General features: G+C 41.6%; 2 protein-coding genes across 3 annotated transcripts in view; one reads left to right on the top strand and one right to left on the bottom strand.

The window, feature by feature from the left end:
• Window positions 1–358: 358 nt before the first annotated feature.
• cebpd (CCAAT enhancer binding protein delta) lies at window positions 359–1,734 on the top strand. The gene has a single exon (XM_023965530.2). The coding sequence runs from the start codon at window positions 551–553 to the stop codon at window positions 1,427–1,429; it is 879 nt and encodes a 292-aa protein (XP_023821298.1). The 5' UTR covers window positions 359–550; the 3' UTR covers window positions 1,430–1,734.
• An 83-nt stretch (window positions 1,735–1,817) lies between these two features.
• Window positions 1,818–23,966, bottom strand: part of spidr (scaffold protein involved in DNA repair) — a 37,835-nt gene continuing 15,686 nt past the window's right edge. Inside the window, exons 10-21 of one of the 2 annotated variants that reach the window (XM_023965526.2) lie at window positions 23,337–23,554; window positions 15,745–15,903; window positions 11,196–11,283; window positions 8,724–8,864; window positions 8,583–8,642; window positions 7,517–7,706; window positions 6,886–6,920; window positions 6,726–6,810; window positions 5,723–5,816; window positions 5,519–5,633; window positions 3,027–3,083; window positions 1,818–2,206 (exon numbers count right to left, since the gene is read on the bottom strand). In XM_023965526.2, coding sequence (XP_023821294.1) covers window positions 2,087–2,206; window positions 3,027–3,083; window positions 5,519–5,633; window positions 5,723–5,816; window positions 6,726–6,810; window positions 6,886–6,920; window positions 7,517–7,706; window positions 8,583–8,642; window positions 8,724–8,864; window positions 11,196–11,283; window positions 15,745–15,903; window positions 23,337–23,554 — 1,362 coding nt within the window. In that variant the 3' untranslated portion in view covers window positions 1,818–2,086. Of the gene's footprint in view, window positions 2,207–3,026; window positions 3,084–5,518; window positions 5,634–5,722; window positions 5,817–6,725; window positions 6,921–7,516; window positions 7,707–8,582; window positions 8,643–8,723; window positions 8,865–11,195; window positions 11,284–15,744; window positions 15,904–23,336; window positions 23,555–23,966 lie in introns of both variants that reach the window. The other variant, XM_011486985.4, reaches the window with a different exon arrangement.

Raw genomic sequence — 23,966 nt, 5'->3', positions numbered from 1 at the left:
ATGTGTGTATCATTTATGTATATCTTCCCTTTTAATTAAATATTAAATACAATAGGAATTCTGCTCCTTAACAGAAAGTATATAAAGATAAATTAAATCTTTGAATTTTGTCCTTTTGGTGTCAAAGTAGTTGTTTTCGTAGGACGTTTGGACAAATCTTGTTTACACAGAGCTCAGGCAGCTCAGTGTAAACAACTATGAACCATTCATGCACTCATAGTAGAGTGGGCGGGACTTGAGCGCCACGCCCCTGCCTCCTCAAATTGGAAACTAACAGGTACCACGTGACCCCCGTTTGGACTTGACTGGCTGGTGAGAGGGCGGCGTGTGTGACGTCAGCGGAGAACGATACAAAACACTCCGCGAAAAGATGCGCCGCTCCAGAAAAGTGACAAGTCGCAGTCAAGTTAGTGACAGCATCTTGACAGGCAAAGGTCAGGGCCAGATAACGCGCCTGCGCAGAAAGAGATATCTGCATTAGCTGGATTTGTCTCTTTTCTGTACCTTCTTTGCTTTTTTCCAAACCCACGTGGACAAGTCACCCGGGTTAATGTGTGACATATACAGCCTGGACCCACACCGCGCGTCTCCACAATGCAACATGAGCTGGGCGATGGAGCCTGCTAACTTCTATGAGAGTCCCAGCCTGGGCGGCCCCCAGCAGGGGGTCTGCAAGCCCGGCGGCAGGCCGGACGCCGCGGCGGAGGAGAACACGCTGGTGGAGATGAGCACCACGCCCGCCATGTACGAGGACGAGAGCGCCATCGACTTCAGCCAGTACATCGAGTCCATGACATCCGTGCCGAACCTGGAGCTGTGCAACGACGAGCTCTTCCTCGACCTCTTCAACTCCGTCAAGCAGGAGAAGGCGGACTTCTACAGCCTGCAGGGCTCCGCGCTCCCGGGCGGCGTGCAGCAGCAGCTGCTGGCGGCCGGCTACGCGGCGGACCGGAGGCTGGAGAAGCCGGGCACCTACGGGGCGCCCATCAAGCAGGAGTCCGAGTGGAGCGACAGCGACCTGTCCTCCTCCCTGCCGTCCCAGATCGAGACGTGCGCGCAGACCTCCGTCAGCCTGACGACGGGGCAGCCCACCCCGCCCACGACCCCGGAGCCCGTCTCCGCGGTCAGCTCCGCCAAATCCTCCCCGAGGAAGATGGGCAGGGAGAAGGGCAAGAAGTCTGTGGACAGGTTCAGCATGGAGTACCGGCAGAGGCGCGAGCGGAATAACATTGCGGTGCGCAAAAGCAGGGACAAAGCCAAGAGGCGCAACTTGGAGATGCAGGACAAGCTGCTCGAACTGAGCGCCGAGAACGAGAAACTCCACAAAACCATCGAGCAGCTAACCAGGGAGCTCACCGGGCTCCGGGACTTCTTCAAACAGATCCCCAGCGCCTCGTTCGCGGGCTCCACGGGCGCACAGAGCCGGTGACAAAGCTGTGAACGAAGCTCCACGGAGACATACCTCAGAACTCTTTACCATCTGTACCAGATGTTTTTTTTTTAAGCTGACCATAATGGCACTGGAAAAATGTAATGTTGATGCCATATTTTTCGTGGGATTTTTCTCTGTATTAAATTATTTTACCACTGCATTTACACGTTAAACCAAAACATGGTACACGTTTTTTTTAATTACAAAAACTTTGTATAAGAGCCAGAGCATGACCTTTTATATAGTTTGTATGAAACCTTTTGTGTTCTATGGAATCTGTTAATAAAGTTGTTGAAAAAGTGCACCAGTTTGCTCTTTTTTTGGGGTCTGTCGCGTCTTGGTAATGGTTTCACACCAGAAGTGAAACAGGAAACAGAAAAACAAGTCAGCAAAAATAAAGCTTTTATTGACACCACGTCCAATTCTACATCCCAAACGGCATGGAAGGCTTTGCCCCCCCCACCCGACCACGTGGGTTCATTTAGTGCACCCTTGGACCAGTAACCTCCGGTCCAAAGACGCTGCATATCGTCAACACAAACAAGATCTCCTCTCCTCGGCACAGCCTGAAGCTGTCAGGGAGGCCTTTCCAGGGGGAAGAGGAGGATCAGATCCTTGGAGCCAGCTGAAGCCTGAAGATTGATATCTGCAGCCTCACAGGCACACCTCCTCCAGGCCAATCCACAGGGCAGGGTTCCTGGTGACGACTCGGCTGTAAACCGCCATGGGACCCACCTCTTTTCCCAGCACGCTCTCCACATCACAACCCTGGAACTGCAGCAGCAAACACACACACACACACACACACAATTGGACCGAATACACATTTTAACCGTTTGATCCAGATGTCATGACAGAGAGTTGCCCTGAACTCACTGAGCAAGGCATCGAAGCCTATTAGTATTGATTAGCAATAGCCCCACCACCTGTATGTTATGCAAGACATACACAACATTAATGCACACCTCTTCACCTACAGTAAATAGAAAAAAGGGAAAGTGGAGGATTATCTCAGCGTTCTGGCAGCAAACTGAACCAGCGATTAACATAAAAGCTGTCGCAGTAACACAGACAGATGACAGAGCTTTGACAATACAGAACTTGAGCTCAGACTTATGTAAAGGCCGTGGCACACAGCCACTACAAACATTCTGCGCATTTTCCACGTATGAGATTTGGGTCTTTCGTGATCATTCAGAAGCGTTTCTTGCGTTCGTCCGTCGAGGGTTTAGGCCGACCGGTCTTTTGCGTAAATTTAGTTTTGAGCTGTTCACAATTTTTTATCGGTTGAGGATTACGCAGTTTACGCGTATTTTATGGAGTTTATAACCTTTATATCATGTATACGGTGCACCTATCACATTAAAATGACGTCATTGACACACAAAGCATTAATGAGTTGCATATAAACAGCGCAATAATCACGCACAGTTCATCTTCTTGATTTGCGTGTTCTTTGCGTGGTATATTTGGTAAATTTCATGTAAAGATCACTTTTTTCTCACGTATATTCACGTAAGACCAATTTTCAGGTTTGCAATAAGGCCCAAAGTGTTCATAGTGGCTGTGTGACACACTGGATGTGACGACTTACCTCAGCGCTTTCTGACGCTGTGGTGTTCAGGACAGACATGATCGTCTTCTGCAGCAGCTGGAGATTAAAAGATGTGAAACAAGTTAGGTCTTTTTTTTAAATCATCAGCATCCTGACTGAAATTTTAAAAAACAAAAGTTGCACCGACAGATTTTGGAAGGAAAGAACATATATGAAGATATGAAGGCGCTGATAAGAAAAGTGATGACTTTTATCACTTTAGCTCACTTAGACTCTGTTATCCCAGCTTTCCTGTGATAAAAAATACCTTCATGCAGATGCAAATATTTGTCTGTTTAAAGGTTTAAAAAGAAATCAATCTGTACAAAATGCATGCAGTATTTAGGAGACCTTGGCAAGGATTTCTTCTGCAGTTTCTGCGTCTTTCTTTACCTCGATTAAAAACCTTTTTAAAGCATCTATAGTCGAGTCAGGACATGCACTGAAATCCACCTTTAATAGATATGAAATGAAGGCAATGTTGTCACAAAATGTTCTAAAAATACTACCGAAAAACTGAAATAGATTGTATTGTGGCTGAAAAATACGATACAAGCTTCCTCTGCTCTTATGGCTGTGAGTGGAAGCTTGTCAAATTCTAAAACAGGAAACCAAAAGAGAATAAAAAAAAAACATTCAAAACTGTGCTTTTTGGTTCTGCTGCAAACTTCCCTGCGTATTTTTTGCAACATTTATAAGATAGAATCTCCAGAAAGCCAAGTCTACCAGAAAAGGTGAGACTTTTATTACAGTTTCATGCAAAATCCAAGCCAAAGACCACCATGACCATCATTTGACCTCATTGAAAACATTCCCAGTGGTGTTTTGAAAATAAATATGCCGTTTTGAACTCAAATGTAAAAATCTGTGTCGTTTTCTACGACATAGTTTCTGCAGAGCAGCAGGAGATCATTAGAAATTCACCTCTGAATTGTGAGTGGGATTGTTGGTGTGGGGCAACCCCACCCCCACTTCCCCTCCCCTTTGCTGAGAGCTCTCCGTTTACATGCTCTCTCGCTAGCTTTCAGCCCCTCACACCCCCAACCTGACATGACTGGTGCAACAAAAACTGGCGAGTGATATTAGAGCCATCCAGTCGTACATTTTGATCCAGATTCCAGCTCAGACGAGGAAAACAAAGACGTTCGTGGATCTAATTGGCTGCAAGTCGATGCTTCAGAATGGAGAGCAGCGGGGAGCTTGTGGTCCGCCCAAAGTATTATATACGTCCCACACACGAGCATTTCTTAGTCTGCTCCTAATTCACCACAATTTGTATGAAGAAACACTCAGAAATGCAAATTTAAGCTTAATTTTCTTCATATATGTTATTGGTCATCAGAAAAATGCCACAAAAACATGTAAAAAAAACACAATTTTCACCCGAGTGGATCTTTAAGCTCAATTTTCACAAATGTGCTCTTTGTAAACATCATTTTTCATGCTCCCGACTCACTATAATTTGAATAAAGACATTAATGTTCTTCATATATGTCCTCCATGAAGAGAAAAATGCTTCAAAAACACAATTTTTCATCAGAGTGACTCTTTAAAGAGAAACTGTTGAGCTGCTATTATCTACTGCTACGGATCAGCTCTATGCCGATTTTAAATCTTTATCACAATAATGTATTTTTTCATTGGATGTGGTATCGTTAAAATAAAATGAATCCTTAACCTCTTGGTGAACGCAAAAAAAAAATGCAGAAATCCAGATTAAGCCTGAATTTCCGTACAAATCCTGCTCTGGAAAACCAAAGTAAAAAAATCTGTTGAAAAGTTCAAGATTTATCCAAATAAATGTCAGATTTTGCCCTAAAACCTTTTTTAAACTAATGAAAATTTAGGTAAAAAATGTCTGAAAATTGAGTCTGCCTCCATGAAAATATAAATGTTAAAATCATGAAAGGGTTTTTGTTCTTATCTCTCTCCGGTCTTCACCGACCACAACCGGTTCAGTCGGTAACAAGCCTTTTTCATGGGATTGGTTCAGCCGGAACAACACTTCCATGAAAGGGGAGTCGGACCTTTCCCCGCTGCCTTGCCCATTTTCAGTAAAAGGGACAGGCACAATTGGACGTTTTTTTTTTTTATTGCAACCCGACCATTCCTTAGATATGTAATTTTGGGAATTTGGGAAAAAAAAGTCACCAAGAAGAAGAACCTTACAATTCAGAAATCTTTCTGAATCTTATGTTTCAGTTTTTGGAGTCTAAATGTTTATGACAATTAAATCAATAAAAAAAACGTCTGTTTTGAAGATCTGAAGTCAATTTATTTAACTGAACTGGGCAGTAAACATATCTTTTTTTAGCTTGCTTACTGTATTTTATGACACAAATTTACAGAAATGTTTATTTAAATCTGGCCAAGCTAAGCAGCGGTTTTGATGTCCTCCATTTTTAGCAAATTATTTTATTGTTTCTTTATTATTTTAGGTGTAAATTCAAATCGGATGTCTTAAACCTTTAAACGTTGACAGCACTTCTCACCTTAACCTTCAGCGTGCAGCTACTCAATGAGGGGGAGCTGAGGAAGACTTCCAGCTGGAACTTCATGTTGGGCTTATCCACCTCTGACTTACAGGAATTGCAGTGAAAGCTTTGACTGTCAGAGGGATAAAAAGGACAAAACAAGACGTTGAGCTTCCAGGGACACCACTGAGGCACGTTATGGGCAAATAAATCAGAATTTACGGCCTCTCGGCTGATGACTGCAAGTTGTCATTCCCGCAGAGGCTGCAGGCGGGCCAGGAGTATGCCGTGTTCTCATCCACTCCAACGATCACCCCTGCAGACAAAAAAAATCAACACATGCATTCTTTATACACACACCTTCTCTACTCCCTGATCATTTCTAGCTATTTTTACCAGCCTAGTGAGGAGGAACCCAGATTAATGACCTGCATATCTTTGTGTACATCTGTACCAAGAGATAAACGCATCCACTTCACATTTGATCACAGATTCCTGAGATAAATGCAGCAAATGTTCTCTTCAGCACTTCAACGCCGCAAACTCGAGACGGAACAGGATACTCGCTTCAAACCCGATAAAACTTCACGCACTTCCTGGTCTGAGTGTTATTCTTCCACTGATAATTTCCAGAAGGTACAAATTGTGAACAAGACTTTGTTTTTTAGTTTCATTTCTTTTGGCCACCTGACCAAACATTTTCAGGCGAGGAGGCCAGAGACAACGGGGTTCACAGCTCGATCTTTGCCCTCAGACAGACCAAGAAGTGAGCAGATGCTCCAGATTTCAAGAAGCCAGAACTGCAAAATCTGGACTTTACTGTATGATTTGAGGGAAAAGAGGCTGAAACTAATTACATTTGTCTGTTTTTCTGTTGAAATAAGACTTGATTTTAGCAAAAAGCAAAAAAAGAAAAGTGTAATTGTGACCAAAAACATGGAGGACAATGTGTTGTAGAAATTCCGAGCATTGTGGGAAACTGACAGACACTGGAAAATAGTGTGGGAATGGGCATAAATCTAACAAATATTTTTATTGTTTTTCATTTGTTCTTGGAGGATGACAGCTTGATGACAGTCTAAACAACAAAGAACAAGCTATGCTGTAAAAAATAACTAAAACAAACATGATTTTCTTTCTCCAGAGGACAAAACTGATTTGGTTTGCAGGAATTTACAGAAAAATGCCATCATGGAAAAACCACAAACCTGAACAAAAGACAGACCTGACAGAGAGCAGAGAGAGTTGGGTGTGGTTTCCACACTGACGGGATCCAGTCTCACAGGCCGGGGCAGGGGCTTCACCTGGGGCTTTTTCACAAACCGTAAGTCTGACTCTGGCCCGTTTGAAGTGCTGAAACTGCCCTGGGGCTCTTCAGAGCATACCTCAATCACAGACTGCTCCACACAGAGGAGGACCCCTAGGAGTGGAAACGGTGCAAACACAATTTTTACTTTAAAAAAAAAAAAAAGCATTAGTGCTCATGTTTAAACCGGAAGCTTGCAGTGATGGAGGAAACCGTCTGACCCTGCAACAGGAACACCAGAGAAAAAACAAAAAAAAGCTGAAGATATCTAAATCAGATTGTTGAGGTCTGCTTGGAAGGCTGTCAGTAAAAAAAACAGCATCAGCTGGAGCCGTGTGGGTTTCAACAGAGCTAAACTAAACGTCAAAGTGAATTTAAGAGATGAAAACTGTTAAAACGGTGAAATGTTATTCCTTTTCACAATGCTTTGACAGGCGTCCATCCCTTCAATGGGAACTACTGGAGTCTATCCCCCTCACATTATAGAGTGCAACCAAAAGGTGCCAAAAAAAGCTTAAAATATTCATGCTGCACAGAGATACAATCAAATATTGCTAACGGAGCAAATTTTACCACATAACCACCTCTACCCCCGCCCCGTACTGATATGAGGCTGATAGCCACTATAAAGAGCTCTAACCCTACATGCAGTCCTTTACCACCACACACACACACTCAGGCTGCACATGATTTTCTGGGGTGAAATATACCATTTTCTCGGATGGCGTCTGTGAAGGACAGATGACAGACGGCGGGGGAACTCAGGGCTTTGAGGACAGAGGAAGTGAGCACACAGGAAGCGCTCACACACACAGCCACGGTTCGCCTGCCCGGCCTCTCGTGCTCCTGAAGACTGGGGTCTGTGATCACCAACCACACTTCACGCTGGCCTACATTGCTCTGAGGCACAAAGGGAAAGATACCACAAAATATTTACATACCAGATGACCTAGAAAGAAAAAATTTAAAAAATAAAAATAAAATAAAAAGCAAATGCAGCAAAAAAGTGGATGGCAGATGCCCAGTATAGTGTCAAAAGAATCCCACTCCGATCATCTTTTGATGTCATTTCAAAGCGTTCCCGGGGCTCTTTTAGTTATGCCATTTTTAGCCAAAATTCAAAACACGCGTGTCGTTTTCTAGGACATATTTTCTGCAGAGCAGCAGGAGTTCACTAGAAACTAGCCTCCGAGTTGTGGGCGGGACTGTTGGCGCTGACCCAACATTGGTGAGCAGTATTGAGGCTATCCAGCCGAACAGTTTTGATCCAGATGCAAATATGACACTTTTCTGCTCCTGATTTTCTACAATTTGAAAAAAGAAATACTCAGAAATGCAATTGTAAGTTTAATGTTCTTTATACATGAGAGAAAACATGCTAAAAACACAATTTTCATTGGATCGGGGCTTAAATAAAAATTTGCCTTAACAAGATTACTCAGAGAGGAGACAGTGGGTGCCGTTTTACAAGCGCTGTAATACTTTAAAAGTGGTGTGAGAGTGTGGCAAAGTCCACCACTTTGATCTGAGCTCCTATCTCGTCTCGGTCAAAGTTTAAAGGTCTCGCCAATCAATGACGATGATGAAGAATGATGAAGAAGGCTAGGGCCTCACACTGACCGTCAAACGATGAGCGATAGCGGAGCTGCTCTCAACGTCAGAGCTTATCAGCGCGCTAGCTCAACTGATGGCAACGAGATGAATGAAGGGGGGCCTAATATTTACTCCTAGCCGCCACTAAAAAGAGATTTAATCAGGATTTCACTTTAAAAATACCTGCATTCTTTTGTGCAGAACAGCAGCAACAAAACTGCAACGGCCGACGCTCGCCCCCCTCTGAGGAGGAAAAAGACGTTTGAAATTGACCTGCTGGAGATAAGATATCGGCACACGTGTGTGCGGTGGGAAGCCGTTCACCTGCAGTGTGTCTTGTAAAGTTCGGTGTGTGGGGGGAAGGTGGAGAGGGGAAACATTTTGCCCCTCGGTGGGCTTTATGGAGCCCTGCTGGCCTGACAGCAGGTAACAGAAACTGGGAGCTGGACAAGCAGGTCTGACGTCCTGGAAGCACAGAGTAGACATTTGAGTTTTTACACCCTAAACACGACAAACAGACGCTTCAACCTGATTGTCTTCACACCTGGATTGTTGTGCGTCTGTTAGGGTGGAATATCGAAATTATGTTTTACATTCATGACAAACATAATTATGGCGATCCTCTGTTACCGTTATCTGAAAGCAGGATCTTTCATTGATGAGTCGCGCCTACAAGCACGCCACGGGCTATAAATCAATCAACTCCGGAGTTTGTGTGAGTTCAAAGTGTCATTAGCTTATTGATATTCTTCAAAGCACACAGCATTGTGCTGATTCTTTCCTTTTTGATGGAGTTCTGCATGAAGTCAAAGTTTAATTGTGAAGCTGCAGGTGTGACACTATCGACTTGCGGAAATATAAGCAAAAAAAAAAAAAAACTTAAAACAGCTCATTTGATAAGTCAGATGTAACAGTTCTTGCTAAGCTCATGTTAAGAATCAGTCGGTCTGTGATGTGAGCAACTAAAATGCTATGTGTAGTCTGATTTTTGAGCTAAAACTACAGTTATGGATCAAGTAAAAGCAACTCAAATTTGACGAACAAAGATTAAAAGTTTCCTTGAAAGAAAAAAAAAAAGCAATTTAAAAAAAAATGAATAAATGCACAGCCGTTAAATAGGAAAAGCAGCCACTTGTTTGGGGCTTTTTGTCTTATTTTTGCGATCTGTGGGGGATTTCTCAGATGCAAACTCTGTGCAAAGAGTCCACAACGTCACAAACACTCACAGCAGCTTACCGGTAATCTATCATCTAAGTCTTATTTATATAAACCTATGGATATTACATAGCTGTGTTTTAATTTTGTTTCTAGATTCTCTAAAATCCCGCCGTCATACATAAAATCTGAGTGAATTTAGATGACATTCTGTTTTCTTTGTCTATAATTTGGATAAATTTAGTCTCAGAAGCAAAAAAACAATGACTGTAAATGATATATTTGGCTGTTTTTTGTCTCAGAGCTACCGTGATGATAGGAAAACTAGAGTCAGTAAATGTTTAAATAACTTGTAGGATTTAGTTTATTCACAGATCTCTAAATATTTTGAAAAGTGCATGTTTAGTTACATATTGAACTGGAGAGTCTTAAGCTTTAAAAAAAAAAGGCTGTAGGTTAACTCAAGTGAGAACTGAGACCCGTATTATTGGGTGGGTCATACTCCAAACAAAACGGAGCTTTTCCCAGAGCACTGAAGTCACCAACAACCAAAAAAAAAAAAAAAAGAAAGAAAAAACAGTCATAAAATCAGTTACAGGGTTTTAATGACAATGACATTTCAGAATCTTAATTTTCAACTTTATTTGGTGCTGATTTGACTTGAATGCATTTCTGCAGGATTCAGTTTGAAACATATGACAAAATAAATAACCTTAAATTGAATTTATGTTCATCCATCCATTTTCTTACCCCGCAGTATCCCTTTCTGGGTCACAGGGTTGCTGGAGTCTGTCCCAGCTCATGTTAGACCAGTTAAATTGAATTCATGTCCTTCTGAAAACCGTGCTTTAAGAAAACAATACTGAAAGGAAAAAGGACCTAGAGTTATCATGTTTAAACTGAGGTTCTTGGTTATAATTCAATCTTAGTCAGCATATACTAAAGGATTATGGGTATTCAAACATTGCAAAAGCTGCTTCACGGCCATACGTCTGAAACCCCCACAAAAGAAACCGTTTAATCACAAAAAAAGAAAAAAAAGAATGGCTAACTTTTATTATTATAGCTTCCGTTTATGATGTAGTAGATCTCTCTTCACTATCATTCGTGTTTTTCCACTAAACCCAAACAAAAGCATCCGTAGTCCAAGGCTTTGGACGCTACCAAATCAATCAAACTAGCATGTAAAGTAGCATCTGAGAAAAATCTGCAATCATCCTAAAAAAATCATGAGCTTTTACCACAAAACATGAAGCAAAAGCTCTACTACACCATGTATGTGTGTGCGTGCAAAGAAGCCATGCAATGCAAATCCAGCTGGCTGCTAGAGAGTAGATCCTGATTTATTCATTTTAATTAAAAAATGCTGTTTTTTCTATGTGTAAAAATTAAAAAAATATGTTTTAATTTTCATTGAACTGCTGCCAACCTGAGTTTACTGCAATAAAATGCATTAAAACTTCATATGTTAAAAGAATAAAACACAGAAAATGAGTAGTTTAAACTCTCAAATGATGACTTTGGACACCTGGAAATCCAAATAAATTTTGTGCATTTGGAATCAATAGAAAGAATCGGCAAATAACGGACAATCAGAGGAAAAAACTTGAAGTACCGACTCCTACCGGGGAGAAAACTTACACCGGGTGCACTCGGTGAGTTTCCATCGTCTTTAAGAGGCGACACTGGGGGCCACAGGCTGTCGATCAAGCTGAACAGCCTGGAGTATCTGCAAGCAAGACAAAAAAGGCAAAAGGAAGAGTAAGGAGGGGCCCCTGAAGAGGTGTGTGTGTGTGTGTGTGGGGGGGTGGGTGCTTTGGAGAGGAGATTGAGAGCTTTCACAGCCAGTTTCACTTCCACTGAAACATGCATTTGTAGAGCCAGGACTTGTGTCTGCATCAAGTACAGTCAACAGAGAGCATGCTGGGGCAGAGCAGAGCGCACACACGGAAATCATTTTCACAAACTCCTAAAAAAGATACTAAAAAAAAACAAGCATCTAAGTGACTGGGAGGGTTTCAGCCTGTGTCCTCTTTAGTCCTCTCAACACATCGTTAATCCCGGCTTTCGCAGATCGGGACAAGATCCCGTCCGCTGAGCGTGTAAAACATTTCAGTGACGTCAAACCCATCCTGGAAGAACCGCAGGGTGGGACTGGGGGGGTATCCGAAAACTCCACCGCCTCTCTCCCATGAAGAACCTGAGTTAAAGCCCTGTGTGGGGGTGCTGTCACATCCACCTGACTTAACCACCTGTTAGTCAGTCTGTAATCACAGAGGTTCTTTGTGCGGAACTGGTTCTGCAGCCCATTCAAGTCCAGTGAGGCCTGCTTATGGATGAGTAATGTTAACTTAGCCAGGCTCATTCAACACTCTGGGATTTCACTCCTCACTTTGTAAGCTCAGGAGGAACATCCATCTTAGCTCCCTCAACTCCAAGGAGTGGCTGCAATTAATAAAAAGAAAATACCCACAGTTGTCAGGTCTTGTTGAGCGGTCGTCACATGCAACCATTTCCAGGTTGAGAAGGTAGTAACTTCCTGCAAACATCACGGTGATGTTTCCTGAAACTTACAAATACATCTATTCAAGATCCTTTTCAAAAGCTCACACTTCTCAAAGTCCAGCAAATTCCCTTAATAGATGTGAGGACTGAAAATCACAACAATACCCGCTAAGAGAGTTCATCTGGGAACGTCTGGCTAAAGGCTTATCCAGGGTTTTCCACTAGATGAACTCGTAAAACCAGTTGTAGGGCTAACAAATCAGTGGGATTGGTTTTGGCCAATCAATCCACAGAAAACTGTGTACAGCATGCTTAATCACAACCGCCCTAACGGGTGGATGGATATGGACCGTATGCGGGGGAAAAATGGGCAAACCTGTAAGAAAATATCAAGGTCATAGACCGCTGTAGAACTAACCTCGACAATGGTACGTTCCATTTTGATGTGATGATCCAAATGATGTTAGATGTGCCTTGGATTCAGGTCAGATCTCAGTACTAGTTCTGTTAGATGTAAGTGCAGCTTTTGATACTGTTGATCACCTGATCCTTGTAAACAGACTTAAAAGTCTTGGCCTTTCAGGGACTGTTCTCAAGTGGTTCGTTTCTTATCTCATGGAGAGAAACTTTATGGTAAGCATGGACACACACTTTTCTAGGATCCATGAAATTAATTGTGGTGTGCCTCAAGGTTCCATCCTTGGCCCCTTGCTTTTTAACATTTACATGCTTCCTCTGGGGAATGTCATCAGGAGCCACAACATCAGTTTTCATAGCTATGCTGATGATACCCAGCTGTACATAGCTATGTCTCCTGATGACACAAGACCAATAGAAGCACTTTTTAACTGTATTTTAGATGTAAAATTATGGATGGCAAATAATTTTCTGCAGCTCAACCAGGAAAAAACTGAAATTTTAGTTATTGGTCCTGAAGCCAAGAGGGAGAAACAGTTTCTGAAGCTGCAGCAACTTTCATTAAGTCATTCAGAAACAGTCAGAAACCTGGGTGTTATTTTTGACTCTAAGCTGACTTTTATCCCCCATATAAAACAGGTGGTTAAAACTGTTTTTTATCATCTTAGAAATCTGGCTAGAGTACGCCCACTACTCTCTCTTGCGAATATGGAGATGCTAATGCATGCTTTTATCATGAGTAAAGTTGATTATTGTAACGCCCTGCTTGCCGGTCTTCCAAAAACTAACATTAGGAACCTTCAGCTTCTCCAGAACTCTGCTGCACGAGTTCTTACAAAGACCAGGAGGCGAGCTCACATCACCCCAATTTTAAAATCCCTGCATTGGCTCCCCATATGCTTCAGGATTGATTTTAAGATACTTTTAACCGTTTTTAAATGTCTTAACGGTCTTGCGCCTTCTTATTTATCAGATCTTTTAGTAAGATATGAACCCTCGCGGAGCCTGAGATCCTCTGGCACTGGTCTGTTGACCATTCCAACTGCAAAAACTAAAACCTATGGAGAGGCTGCATTTCAGCACTATGGCCCCCGTTTGTGGAACAGTCTGCCGGAGGACCTGAGAGCCGCAGAGAGCATTAATGCTTTTAAGAAAAGGCTTAAGACCTATCTTTTTAACCTGGCTTTTAGCTAATTTTTTACTACTGTTATTTATTTATTTATTCAGATATTTATTTATATGTACTTTTTATTTTTATTTTATTTATTTATCCATTTTATCTTGTTCTATGAACTTGAACCTGATTTTTAACGCATTATTTTAATTAACCTTATTTTAATGTTTTATTGTTTTTTATCAATATGTTTACTTGTTTATTCTCATTTTTATTCATTTTTTATTTCCGGTGCTTCCTCAGCTGGAACCTCTCCCTCTGGGACAGCTGCTGTTCAGCCACTGCAGCTCTGGATGGGGACCTGCATCACCACTTAGCTGTGGTGGAGCGGTCCCCGCCTGTGATGCTGCATTTGGCTGTCTATGCGGCTGTTCACGGAGGGGGAGGTTCCAATTATTAGCGTTTCCAGCATCCTGTTTTTGTGCTCAGCCTATTTCTCATTGTCCTTGCCATCACTTAAGGGGTGGGAGGTGTGAAAGGAGTGGGGGGCTAGGTACGGGGAGGGGGGCCCTATTTATTTATTTATTAATTTTTATTTTATTTTTAATTCGTCAATACTTGTTTTTATATTTGTTGTGTTTTAATGTAAAGCACTTTGTGTTATATTTTTATATGAAAAGTGCTTTATAAATAAAGTTTGATTGATTGATTGATTTTCACGATTTTCCTTGAAGCGGTCGCACAAGCCTCAAGGGAACTGTAAAGCTACGTACACATCGCCCTCGGCAGCCTGCAGTCAAGTGACCGCTTCCATGAAAAGTCTATGTAAACGCACGTATGTGCATGTTTTATGCTTCCACGTTCACGTGTCGCTACAGAAGTTTCTACAACCATTGCTGGGTATTACAAACAAAACGCGCAGCCGTTGAAAGTTAAACCAATCGGAGACTTGGATTTGGTCTCGACGTTTCCATTTCATTCATGGAAGTGCCAGCGGTTTGAAAGTCGACCTTGGAGGAGAAACTAATGATTGCTGTTTGTTCCCGGCTGGAATTATGTGACACCAATCTTTCACATATCAGCATAGAGCTGTGAATAAAAAAAAAAGCCTGGAGCAAGTTGCTGTAGTAAACATTAGCAACAAGAAGAGGAAGCCCCTTCCTGTTTGTCCAGTGTGAATATCATGGGGTAAATGTGTGTTCAAGACCGTGTATCTTATGTTTAAGACCATAAGACACACCAGCTCTCTTTAGAGTGAAGCCACTCTTCTCTGTGACCCCCCACAGCCCGGACAACGCAAAAACCTGCATCCGTATGAGTCAAAGTCCCTGTGCGGGTGCATGCTACCAAAGCTTAAAGCAGTTTGTAGCCTTACAGCAGTCTTCTGTTGCCGTTTTTTTTTTTGAGCTGGGGGCCTCGACACTGTGAGTTTAATTAGTGTTTGTCTGTGTTTTAGTGGTTCATGTACACCACAGATCTCCTCTCTTCATATTCAGTGTCAAAGGTCATAATGACTGTAAACAAAGAGATTCCAGCTTTGGCTGCTGAGGCCTTGCAGTGGCCTTAGGAAAGGTCTTTTATTTTGTTTCAAAACAAAAAGGTTGTTTATCTTCACTCACAGTTGTGAAAATAGACATTTGTAACTTGACATTGACACAGATCTGAGAGGCTCCTCTGTTGAAACTCTAAAAAAAAACATTTCTGGTGATTTCTATGATTAGAAACCTGAACTTTTTTTTCTTTTCCTAGAAATAACATCCCAACAACCTAAATGTGTCTGGATGAACCCAGAATGGTAATTGACCATCACCACAGACTAACATTGAAAATATGAGGATGTCAACATCCCCTCCGCCTGAATCTGAATGTTCTCATGTCTGTTCTCCTTACTGTTGCTAATCTGGGAACGTGAACATGGAAACTCACGAGGAACATGGAGCGTGCATCTCAGTATCGCCTTACATGTAAACACAGTCGCACCGTTGGCAGGAGAGAATAATCAGCTTGTTGTAAATGTGGTTGTTACTATGTGAAAAGGACATTTATTGAGGTGTGCTCCAGGACTGCAAACATACCAAGAGCTAACAAATATGCTTAAGCTTGATGATTTATGTGTGCTGATCCTCCAGAACCGGAGGCGACACGAGCCCTCACCTCTCTCGAGTGACCCGCTTCAGTACTTTAATGCCCCGCAGCAGGCATGTCCTCCCCAGCCACATCTGGCGGTAGGTGCTGAGCTCATCGCTCGCGAGCAGAGGCTGGAGCTGGACAACGCTGAACGTCCCGCAGCTGTCCTGGACGAGCACGCACAGCCTGGGTAAACAACAAACACGCAATCACTCTGTTTATGCATAAACAACCCCAAAATGTCAGAAAAAGCTGTAGGGAAAGCTGCATTGTTTTGGTTTGTGCTTTTAGATATGTACGAAATCTGTTAGCAATGAAAGCTTTACCGTTTTCCTGAATTGTATTTCAAAAGAAATGACATTTATTTCAGCAGAGAGAAGCCTTGCAGCCTCCTCCTTGTGCTGCTATTTGTGCGTTTGGCTGGTTCGACAGGCTGCTGTTGACAGACGAGACCTTGGGCCCACAAAGCTGCAAGGCAGTGAACTGCTGATGGTGAACTCTGCTGCTCCCTGCGAGTTATTGGCTTAACCCACTGCAGACTGGAGTCTCTGAGCAAGTCAAGCCCAGGCACAACCCTGAACAAGCCCTGAGAGTAAACAGCGGAGTTCATATTTCCTTGGTTAGACGAGCAAAGGACAAGGAAGGAGCGGGAGGCCTGTCCAGCAGTGCATGTGCATGCATGCACACGTCCCACACACTGGGAAAGTTATGAGGTTGTTTTCAACCACCTGATCGGGCCGACGAATGTTTTCTGTTACTAAACGTGGGGTCCTCTCTGTTTGTCCTGAGAGACCTGGCAATAGATGACTAAATAAAAGTCCTGACGTGACTTTTGGTAGTGCAAGACAACATTTTGACCAAGAGTTCACATGTCATATCGGACACTTTTGTTAAAAATTAACAGGCTATATTTGACACTTTAACCCCCAATTAAAAAAATAATGCTCTCAAGTAGATTGATGATCTCTATAAGAACGTTGATTTTTGCATTTTGAACGAGACAAAATGCTTTCGGCAAACTGAAAACACCAAATGAAAAGACTTAACCCCTAACTGATGGATTGTACAGCACTGGGTGAAGAGGGTTGTTGGTAAATGGCTTCTGGAGCAGACTTGTCTGTATTTATTGTTTGTTATTCACATTTCTTTAAATGAACCACGAATTTTCCAAATACTAATTTGCCAGATTTTGCTTGAAAAACGGTGCCAACGTTCAACCAAAGTTTTACCAATCTTTCAGCATTAGCTGACAAATCCCACTTCTATTTGAGTAAATTGCCATAATCCTACTGTGTTTTAAAAGAATAAATAAATAAACAATTTCTGATGATAAACATCTTTTTTTTTTACAAGGCTGTGTATTTTCAAGAGCCTGGCGATGCAGTATGTAACATGGTACATGTCACGATACGAAATATCCCAAGACTGTAACAAAAAGAATATATTACAATTGATTTAGGAGAGTATGACTTTGTAAAACTTTATGGACATCATTCACAAAAACAAAATTGTATAAAATATATCAGAGCATTAAGTACTGCAAACATCTCACCTATAAGTTGTTTTTACCCAAGCAAATTCCAAGCGATTTTCTTTTGATTAATTAAGAAATATTTTTTCCTAACACTCAACGTTGTCTGGTTTTCACAACAACAAAATATTTTTCAGTATTGCTAAATCCCTGTTCACCTTGCTGCTCCACAAACCTTTTTTGGTGCAATTTTACATGTTTTTTTTTTTTTAACAGCACACTTTGTTCTCAATCCTGATTGGCTGTAAACTTTGTCAATCAATCTCACATAAATCTCTGATCAGTAGCAGACCTTTTTTTCATTCTTTAATACTGGACCCATTTTTCTACAAAGGTTTGAAGTTTGAGAGTTTAAACAGGAGAGAAGAGCTTGGAAATGGAAATGTCTGCCTGAGAAAAGCGAACAAAGTGTGTAGTGAGAAGTTTACAGCCTTAAAACATCTGCAATCCTATTTTCCGTCACCCCATTTATTACATATCCCCCATGTTGACTGAGGGAACTCTGAATAAAGAAAACAAAGCTTAAATGTGCTTTATGAGGTAACAAGTGGCTGCTGGATGAAACGACCAAAGAAACACCAGAAAACAATGAACAATCTCCAACAATCTGACTGGTTCAGCTAAAACTTGGTTGTACAGGTGTCATTTATTTGTGCAACAACAACCACGAGACTAAAGTCTTAGTCAAAGCTGCCTTTACAGGTGGATAAGTGCTGTCTGCAGGCGGTAGATGGTGAACCTGTCTGCAAGAGGCGGATGGCCTGCACAAAATATCAAGGTGCATTTGGTGAGCATGCTGCGAGCGACAGGTTGTAGTACACACTTTTACAACGCGCAAGGGTAAGTAAGGGTTTAGTGGATGAAACCCAGGCATGTTGTACGAATTCTTCTTTTTATAAACCCCCCAAATCCTGCGAAGGGGCCCGTTAGTGCTGGTCAAGGGAAAAGTGACTGCACTTTGTGTCCAGCCTGACTTTCGTAGTTTGTGCGAACATACTACAGTCGTCCTACGGGCACTTACCTCTCACTTACATAATAATAATAATAAAACAATAGTAATAATAATGGATTAGATTTATCTGCGCTTTTTCTTGTTGCTCAAAGCGCTTACAGTGTGTCCATTATTCATTCCCTCCTCATTCATACGTGGTGATGGTAGCTACTGATGTAGCCACAGCTGCCCTGGGGCAGACTGACAGTGGGGTGGCTGCCAGTTTGTGCGCCTACGGCCCCTCTGACCATCACCGGGACATTCATGCACATTCACACACCAGTGGAGGCAAGGAGGGTGAAATGTCTTGCCCAAGGACACAACAAAAGCTGGATGGGGGGAGCGGGGATCAAACCGCCGACCCTTCGGTCATTGAACGACCCGCTCAACCACCTGAGCCACTGCCGCCCGTGCGTACAGTATTTGCCTACGTTCAGTAAGGAGCCAGTATGCTTACTTGACGGTGTCATGGCAGCGTGCAACAGCATCATTTGTACGTCAGAAAAGCGTGAATCTTCCATCCGCCTGAAGAATAATTCGCAGAATACTTACCACATACACACACACACACACACACACAACAATCGTACGTTTAATTTTCATGGCGTCCCTTGACGTGGACTCTACACTAAATATTTGCTTATAAATCATCAATGCAAGGTTTTTCGGCAGCATTTGTAATCGATACCAAATAAACTATCGCGATACTTTCAGGGACTAAATTCTCCCCCCCTCACCCCAATTGTTTCATACTGTAGGAACATAAAGTCTTCTTTGTGGCAGAGCCAGTTAAAACTTGATTACCCAGAGCGTGACATCTGATAAGACACCTGACAGACAGAAAAGAAAGGGCTGATGAGGCTCGTCATGAACCAGCTTGGCACAAACAACCAGCTTCTCCTTTGACCAACTTCCTCCACTGACCCCCCTCCCTCCCCACCAAAGACCCTCTGCTCCTGGCCGCTCACAGACACTGCTTGTTTTCAGGAATTTCTTACTGTGCACGGCCACAGATTTCTCAGCAACTCAGGTTTTCTTCCTGGAAGAACCGAGTACTGAGCCTGTGCTCGGTCACACTGCGAGCGCATGCAGGCCAGCACACATTACTTGGCAACACGCTAAGTAAGCGGCCCACACATTGGGAGTGCAGCAGAGAGGGCTCATTGGTGGTGGTGGTGGGGGCAGATAGGAGGGCTTTCCTCCAAATGTGTCCACCAATAAGTGCAGACAGAGTGATAAACATGGTTGTAACAGGATCCTCGCAGCACATTGTGTTCCCTCTCCACCAAAAAGAAAAAAAAAAAAAAGGGAAAAAATGTTTCTGCCTCTCATCACTTCCTGCGAAAAGTTAATCTTCTTGTTTGTTCTTTTCCAAATTTACGGGAACTTAACATCTTCTTTGGGCATAAATATGGAGCTGGCCTGCCTCCACGTGTTAACCGAGGAGCTAAACAACGAAGGATCGAATAAGCATCCTGACCAAAGAAATGAGTCAGAGAGGCTGGGACACAACACAAGACAGAAAAAAAGTGTCCTTGTTGTTATAGAGTGGAGCCACTGGGCTGCCAAGTAAACTACCATACAAAAGAAGCCCGCATCCTGGAAAATTACTGAGCAACACAATGTACCAAATGCTATTTTTGTGCACTTGAACCAGAACCTTTAACCCAGGGCAAGCAGCAGCTACTGCACTTTTGTTTCTTTAAAAAACAACAGATTTGAGAGGATTAATAACTGAACTCAAAGAGATTCAAACATCAAATGTCCTCTGTGGATGGTGTTCAAGTCCGGCAGTTGTATTTTGATCTTATCAACTCGTGATCACCCACTAACCTCTGCCCCACCTTCAGCGGCAAACACGGCCTCGCTGGATCTGCTGCAGCAGAGTCAAAAAAAAAAAAGTAAAAAAAAGGGGAAAGGACAGGAATGTTTCCGGTCAGAAGGCGGTGTTTGTTTACCAGAAACTGAAGCACCGAGGCAAGAGAGTCACATTACAACCAACGCTCCAGTTAGTTTGTCAGCTGACTGGAGCGCTCCTTACCTCGCCGCAGAATGTCCCTCGAGGCCCTCCACTTTAAGAGAAATTTTTATTACTCAGCAAAGAACAAAAACAACATGCCAGAGGGTGGGGGTGGGGGGAGGGGGGGGGGGTGCAGAAAAAAATGTTAAGATTACAAAATCCAAAATGTAACAAGCTGACTCTTATGTAAACTTACTTCCTCCACCCCATTTGTGAATATCTGTCAAAACATGTGCAAAATCTGGACTTTATTGGATTCTAATTCCTACTTTAGTCATTTTACAACGACAACAACGCTGGAGACAAATGAAAGTGATAGATGACTTTATTAAATTAAAACCTGCAATTAGATTTGAAAAAATATATAATGGATTTCTAAGTTTAAACTAAGGTAATCAATGACTTCAACAACTGCACTATGAATATTAGTTACTTGAAAGGATTTAAAACCTTGTTTTTTTAGACATTCAAGACATTTTTGCCAGGTCTCAAGTTGTTTTAACTTTGCTTTACTACGCCTCTCCAAGCTTATCAAAATATATATATATATATATTTTTGCCTTATTAAGTGCTCAAATCTAAAAATAAAGAATAAGTTAAAGTCATTTCTTCCCCATTGTTTATCTCCATCAGTTTGGGGGGGGGGGGTTGTCTGCAGGTCTGGGGAGGGGGCTCTATTTAAATTTTCATTTTTATATTATTATTATTTTGTTTTGTCTTAACGTAAAGCACTTTGTGTTGTGTTTTTATGGGAAAGGTGCTATATCACTTTTTAATGCACACCCAGCAGCCAATCAGAATTGAGTATTCACCCGGCCCATGGTATAAAAATAAAGTTTCATATTCTACACAATAGAAAAACTTGATTTAAGACTCAGAAAACTCAAATTTCACTATAATTTTTGAATCAATTTTAAAGGTCTTTTAAGTACAATTAATTCTTAACAGGTTTAACTCCTTTTTTGGGGTAAAAAAATAGATTTCTAAGAATAAGGGCTTGTTTTAGATTTTATGAGGATTTTTTTTTAAATGGGCCACCTTGTACTAAGATTAATAATAATACATTTTAAGACTCTAATCTTATTTACATTTTGCTCTAAAAGGAGTAATTTCCACTTATTACACTAGTTTTTTGTTACTGTACTCAAAACAAACTACAATTAGGTATGTAAATGCTCCAAAAAATACAAACCACTCGCTTAGAACTAGCAAAAATATACTTATTTGAAGTAATTCTATCAAACAGTTGGCTTTTTTTAAGCTTATTGTTTTCCTTTTTGAGGGCTTGTGTTGATATCTTACTGTAAATAAAAACTAATGCTAATGGATGAACTGCATGAGATTTTTCTCATTGAGATTAGCGTTCTTTTTCTATTTTAGGCTACTTCTATTAAAAGTGTGGAAAGAATTGTTTGTTTTAAATGATTCTGATGTAATTTTTTTTATAGAACACCAACTTAGTTTTCACGTGCGTAAAGTTAGACCTAATTATTTATACGTTGCCCAGTTTTAGAGCCTTTACTTAAACATAAAACTCTCAAAAAGACGATTTATGAAACACAGACCTGATAAGATAAAAGCACATTTACTTTGTTACTGCATTCACCTGTTTGTATTTAATTGTTTTCAGAATAAATCTGAGTCAGAATTGTCCGTCAAGCAGAAGAATATACAATATTTCTGATACTTCAGAAGACGGAGAACGTTTCCCCAGAGTTCAACAGCTTTACAGAAAACTGCAAACTGAACGAGGCTTTTAAACCCCAACGGCATCCGAGGAAGACGAGTGGATGAACTGCCTTTGCCCAAAGGCACTGATTCAGAGATGACATCCAATTCAAAAAGTACAACGTTGCGCAATTGCGTCACTTTCCCTAAACTCCTTTGTGTAAAATGTCACAGAGTGGCAGAGTTTCGCATCAGTGTTTGAACATCCAACTTCTTCAGTGTCTTTCCTCCACACCATCTCACATCAGAGAGAAGTGTTGTTACAGTGTAGGTGAGAAGCAAAAAGCAAAATCACACCACAAAAATATGTTTTTTCACCAACACTCCTATGACCAGAGACATGAATATACTACAAGTTAAAGAGGTGCATTCTGGCTTATTTTGATCAGGAGGAGTTTATTTGATGTTATTTCACCCTTTCGGTAAATGCAATCAACTTCTTGACCAAGAAATATACTATAAATAAATGCGTTCTATGCCAGGAAAAAGGTGTCAGCTTTGTCCTCACTAACTTAACACAGGATACACTGAAATAACTTCACCTTCCATACAGAAAAAGTTTGTTTTTTAGTGATAGCCTTCAAAAAGAACATCACCTGAAATAGAAACCATCCTTCAGAGTTATTAATGATGAAATGTTAATGGATTTTATCATTTCATTTGCAAAATATTTAAAGATGCTTGTCTTAAAAGGTTTTATCTGCAGATAAATTTGACTTTTTATAAGCCAAAACAATATTCATCAGGTAATTTCTTGTCCTCTTTAATCCTTTAAACATTTTCATTTTTACGTACTTGCTTCAGATCAGGAGAAATCTCAGATGTTCAGTGCTTTTTCTATTCACCAAAAGCAAATCTTTCTTTTTTGGATAGATGTTAAAAAGATTCTTCCATTAGTAATGACACACATGTGCAGTTTTCTTTGCCGTTTAAGTAAAAATCAGCTGCAAACCGGCTCAACTTTTGGAGTGCGAGTTTGCACTGGTTCAACTTTCTGCTGCACAGGATTCTGAAAATATCATGCTGTCTTTTTCTGAAATTTGGCCAGAATCTCTCACTGAGGGGCTGGATTCAATTAGCAATGTTTGTGTCCTTTGTCAAACAATGCCATATGGCTGGAGACAGTGCAAAGGCTCTGTGGGGCCTGCAGCTCTGTGAACAATAGCTCCACAACTGAGACCCATCATATCATCGTGGAGAAGCATGCAAGCCCGAAAAACCAAGGAAACTGCGTGCAATTCTATCAGAAAGGACTATTTATATTGTGGCAAAGCATATTCAACAGAAAACCAGATTTTTTCCAGCCTCTTGGCATCGTGTGACAAACTAAAAAAACACACAACTATTACCTGGTTTTGGCTTCCTCTACTCCAGGAGTGTTGGAGGGTCGCACAGGGGCTTTATGTTTGATGGACGCAGGTGAGCAGTCAGCCATGTAGATGGAGAAAACCCTTTGAGCAACCACTTCCACGTCCTGCTCCACGGAGCCCGCCTGACCGAGGCCCTCAATGGCCTCCAGGAGAGACACCCCACGTGTCATCCAACCTCCTGAATCAGACGACCCACCCTGTTCAAAAGACAACACAATCACACGAGGTTAGAAACTGCTCCTCAAGCATTTACTTCAAAGGTGCTCAAATCAGCTGGAAAGTTCTGTTCCAATTAAAGGTGTGCACAAAATTGTGCCTCTAAAGACCCCAGAACAGTGTCCAGCATTACTCTTCATATTTACTAACAACGAGCATCAGGAATGCAGTGGGAGAACTTTTTCTAAAGGTCAGGACAGTTTTTAAAAACAGAATTGTTTCTTAGTGACCCACTCTGATCATCTTTTGATGCATATTTAAAGTCTTTTGATTATCATTATGCTGTTTTTAGCCAAACTTTGGCATAGTTTCTGCAGAGCTGCAGTAGTTTATTAGAAATTCACCTCTAAGTTGTGAGCAGGACTGTTGGCACGAAGCAACCCCGCCCCCCCT

The sequence above is a fragment of the Oryzias latipes genome, chromosome 17 (genome assembly GCF_053564925.1).
Source record: "Oryzias latipes strain Hd-rR chromosome 17, Olatipes_Hd-rR_3.1".
Lineage (NCBI taxonomy): Eukaryota > Metazoa > Chordata > Actinopteri > Beloniformes > Adrianichthyidae > Oryzias > Oryzias latipes.
The sequence above is the reverse complement of the archived record's forward strand: the minus strand, read 5'-3'. Positions and strand labels throughout refer to the sequence as shown.